General features: G+C 37.3%; 1 protein-coding gene across 1 annotated transcript in view; it reads right to left on the reverse strand.

The window, feature by feature from the left end:
- Window positions 1-6: 6 nt before the first annotated feature.
- Window positions 7-4,609, reverse strand: part of LOC106875883 (four and a half LIM domains protein 2) — an 82,811-nt gene continuing 78,208 nt past the window's right edge. The window contains exons 4-5 of the mRNA XM_052975309.1: window positions 2,867-3,053; window positions 7-363 (exon numbers count right to left, since the gene is read on the reverse strand). Of these exons, the coding sequence (XP_052831269.1) occupies window positions 215-363; window positions 2,867-3,053 (336 nt within the window). The 3' untranslated portion in view covers window positions 7-214. The remainder of the gene's footprint in view (window positions 364-2,866; window positions 3,054-4,609) is intronic.

Genomic DNA, 4,609 nt, shown 5'->3' on the forward strand with positions numbered 1-4,609 from the left:
AAATTGTAGAAAAGAAGGCGGTGGGTAAATTACAATTAAACTTTAATAAATAATCATAGATCTAAATTATTCTAATGGATAAACCATATTTATTACATACTCGTTTAGGGTTAAAAAATTTTTTTTTTTTTTTTGCTGTTGGTGACTTTCATCAAGTCCAAGGGACAGATTTAAAGACTTTAAGAGACTTGTAAAGTAACCCAAGATATAGGTCTTAGTTGCGTCCACATGGAGGGCACACAATGTCTCCCTCATTCATAAGGAAACCCTTGCCAACCATAGATGTTTTGCACTTGTTGCAGTTGAAGCAGTCGCTGTGCCAGTGACGGTCTTCAAAAGAGATGAACTTGGTGCCACCAAAGCCTGAAAAAAGACAAAAAACGAAGCTTATTAAAAATAAGTTCTTGACTTTAAATCCAGTTAGAGTTTGTTCTTACTCTTCATCCTTCTAGGGAGTTGATAAAATAGATATCAATCAAATACTAGAGTTTGTCTAATCAACATTATGTGCCTGGTTGACCCCATGATATTTCTAGTTAACTTTTATACCTTCTACTTGTTTCAGTCATTAGACTTGTTAGAAAAATCTTCATATGAAAGGCTCACCTTTTGGATGGTAAAGCAGAGTAGGGGACAACAAAATAAATACCAGTAAAGTACTGGCAAGAGGGATCAGTTTCATCAACTATACTTTCTTCCCCTAAAATATGTGAGTCTGTATCTAACCTATAAATCATCACTGTGATAAGAATGTGTGTGTGTGTGTATATACGTGTATATGTGTGTGTGTGTGTGTGTGTGTATGTGTGTGTGTATATATATATATGTGTGTGTGTGTGTGTGTGTACACACACATCTTTGTGGAAACATCAAGGCATGCTGGCAAAACACTGCTCCTCTAAATGAGAACCTTACTTGTCATTGTGGTTTTGTGTCATGGAGCAAAACAGACCTTACTGTCTACTCAAGAAAACATGTGGTGAATGATACACAAGCACTCAAGAAAACTGAGTCCTCAACTTATTCTCTTTGCGAGGTACCAGCAGGCCTCAAGAGACACGTACATGTCCATAGAACATGATTACTGCTTTATTTTACTGAACCCTCATTTGTTGTTCACAATGAGAGAATCCATCATCATCATCATATATATATATGTATGTATGTATATATATCTCATGCAGGCGTGGCTGTGTGGTAAGAAGCTTGCTTTCCAACCACATGGTTCTGGGTCAGTCCCATTGCATGACACCTTGGGCAAGTGCCTTTTACTATAGCTTCAGGCCAACCAAAGCCTCGTGAGTGGATTTGGTAGATGGAAACTGAAAGAAGCCAGTCGTGTGTGTATATATATATATATGTGTGTATTTGTGTATTTGTGTTTGTCCCCCCTCTATCGCTTGACAACCGATGTTGGTGTGTTTATGTCCCCTGTAACTTAGCGGCTTGACAAAAGAGACTGGCAGAAAAGTACTGGGCTTACAAAGAATAAGTCCTGGGGTTGATTTGTTTGATTAAAGATTATTGAGAGATATATATAACTAGTAGAAGCTGTATATTGTGATTACTTCTTTTTTTTTATAATTGGCTAATATAAATTTTATATCTATGTATTTTTTACTTGTTTTAGTCATTGGACTGTGGCCATGCTGAGGCACCATTTTGAAGGGTTCAGTTGAACAAATTGTTCCCAGTACATTTTTTAAAAAGCCTTGTACTTATTCTATTGGTCTCTTATGCTGAACTGCTAAGTTACAGAGACGTAAACAAACCAACATCTATTGTCAAGTGGTCATGGAGGACAAACAATGACACACACACATATTATATACATTTATATATCATCATCATTTAATGTCCATTTACCATGATGGCATGGGTTGGATGGTTTGACCAAAGCCAGTAAGGTCAGGGGGCCACACCAGGCTCCAGTGTCTGTTCTGGCATGGTTTCTATGGCTGGGTGTCCTTCCTAATGCCAACCATTCCATAGAGTGTACTGGGTGCTTTTAACATGGAACATACATGCCAACCTTCTTTAAGTTTCTGTCTACCAAATTTACCCACAAGGCTTTGGTCAGCCCAGGGTTATAGTAGAAGACACTTACTCAAGGTACTGTGCAGTGGGACTGAACCCAAGGCCACATGGTTGGGAAGCAAGCTTCTTAACTATATATGTATTTGTATCAACCACATAATCACAAGCACACTGGCCATTTTTGCACTCTCCTGCTTTCAAAATCTACTTCCTCTATCTCTTTCCACTTCCAATCAGTTATTTTTCAGCCATGTGCTTTTCTTGGGCAGTTACGTTCCTTTTCTCTGGACATTTTCTTCTTTCTGACAAAGAGCCATGCTTGAAGTATCACATGCCCTCTTTTTACTATCTTAAACTTTTTTCTGAGTGTCAGTCTAATACATTTACTGTGTATGTCCTTTTGACTTTTGTCATTTTTCTGTATTTTATTTTTGATTTGTCTGTGTAATAAGACTGAACTGGAGGAGATACATGGAATGAAGAGTCACTGAAAAGGTCACAGGGTGTACAACAAAAGATTTAAGACAAAGGACAGTAAAATAAGGACAATAATAATTCTGTAGTGAAGAATGAGTGTGTAATGCATGTGTTTATTTGGCAAAAAAGCAAAAAAAAAAACCTGAAATGTGACAATATCTGTTTCAACACACGATTTCACATAAGGAATCTTGCAAAACAAATACGTAAACGTAACATTTAATCTTCCTTTGTTGTTTATCCCAAATATTCAGTGCAACTCTATTAATTTCTGTCGTCATATAATTAACTGAGACATAGACCAAGCAATACAGCTTTATAAAAATTCTAAGAAAATATTCTGGAAACTCACCCATAATAGCCTTTGAGCAAATGCAGCACTTCTTAGCAAACAAGTCACCATAGCAATCAGCACAATACGGCTTTTCCTCACGTGATGTGAATTTCTCTCCGGCTAGATTTTTGTTGCATTTTGAGCAAGTGAAGCATTCGCGATGCCATGGGATGTCCTTGTATGCAACACCACCTTTGGTTAGCACCTGCATAGATGGGAAAAATAAAAAGAACAGCAGATATTTATCTTAAATACATTTTCTTTATGCGTTAATTCATTTTTTATATGAAGGGACATGGCCTAGTGTTTAGGATGTTGCACTCTTGATTGCAAGATTGTGGTTTCGATTCTCAGACTGGTGATGCATTGTGTTTTTGGGTAAAACATTATTTCACATTGCTCCAGTTCATTCAGTTGTAGATAGGTGATCCTGTGATTAAGTGACATTCCACTCATGGGGAATGTTGGCCTGCTCACCTAGCCAATGGGGTGGCATCATTTGAAAGCTACAGCAATGCGAGGAAGTGCATTGTGACCAGTGGTGTATAGCTATAGTCTGATATAGTCAGCTTGATATAGTGATATACACATATAATCAGTTAGTTGTCCATAAGTCAGAAAAAAAGCACACTCTAAAACAGAAATAGTGGTTTTGTGTGTGTGTGTGTGTGTGTGTATCGTCATCATTTAGCATCCGTTTTCTATGCTAGCATGGGTTAGACAGTTTGACTGGAACTGGTAAGCTGGAGGGCTGTACCAGGTATATACATGTGCGTGTGTGTGTGAGGGTGCATGGCTTAGTGGTTAGAGTGTTGCACTCACAGTCACAAGATCGTGGCTTCAATTCCTAGACTGGGTGGTGTGTTGAGTTCTTGAGCAAAATACTTAATCTCACATTACTTTGTGGTCACTTCAACACCTGACATGTAGTACACCATGCATCTGTTCAGGCACCATTGATTTGATGGAAGGAATGAGCTAACGTACAACACATACATTTGAGCACTACAAAGAAATCATTTGTGCAGGTTGTTTGGTAAAAGCTGAACGCTCATACATCGTCTTTGACAGGAGTGTCCATCATATATATTGTTGACCAGTATATCCCTGGTTATGGCATATAACTGGTCAGAATATTACTGACAGTTTCCTGCTAGCTATTGCACTTGGCTGTATTGATGACTCTTCAGACATGCTGTCTGGAAGCACATTGCCTCTTTTATACTGATTTATACAGTGATGAAGAGCTATCAATATTATCAAGAACAATAGTCAACACACAACCATCAGCAATATTCTGACCACTTATATGTCATAATCATGGATATACTGCTCAACATCCATTTCAGTGAATGGGCCTTGAATAAGGTGTGTAGACTAATCACCAGCTGAAAGTAACTGGATGCAAATGCAATCATTAGATGTCTATGCACCAGAAATGTGCATTGTGCAAATTTAAATCAAATACACTGTAATTCACTGTAGAAATAATATAAAAAAATTATGCAGATGTAATCTTCATATTCATTGACACTATTGGATATACACTTGGTTAAATATTCATAATCCAGAGAAGCAAACCCAGGATTTACCCATCAGATAAATTACAGTGGGGTTGCTTACCTCAAGTAACTCTAGGGCTCATTTCAATTTGATGCAGTTAACCTTAACCTGGATTATAACTAAGTGCTTGAATGGTACCTGTCTGGATATTGAATCCTTATTTATTCAGTATATATATATATATATATATATATATAT

The sequence above is a fragment of the Octopus bimaculoides genome, chromosome 21, assembly GCF_001194135.2.
Source record: "Octopus bimaculoides isolate UCB-OBI-ISO-001 chromosome 21, ASM119413v2, whole genome shotgun sequence".
NCBI classification, from domain to species: domain Eukaryota; kingdom Metazoa; phylum Mollusca; class Cephalopoda; order Octopoda; family Octopodidae; genus Octopus; species Octopus bimaculoides.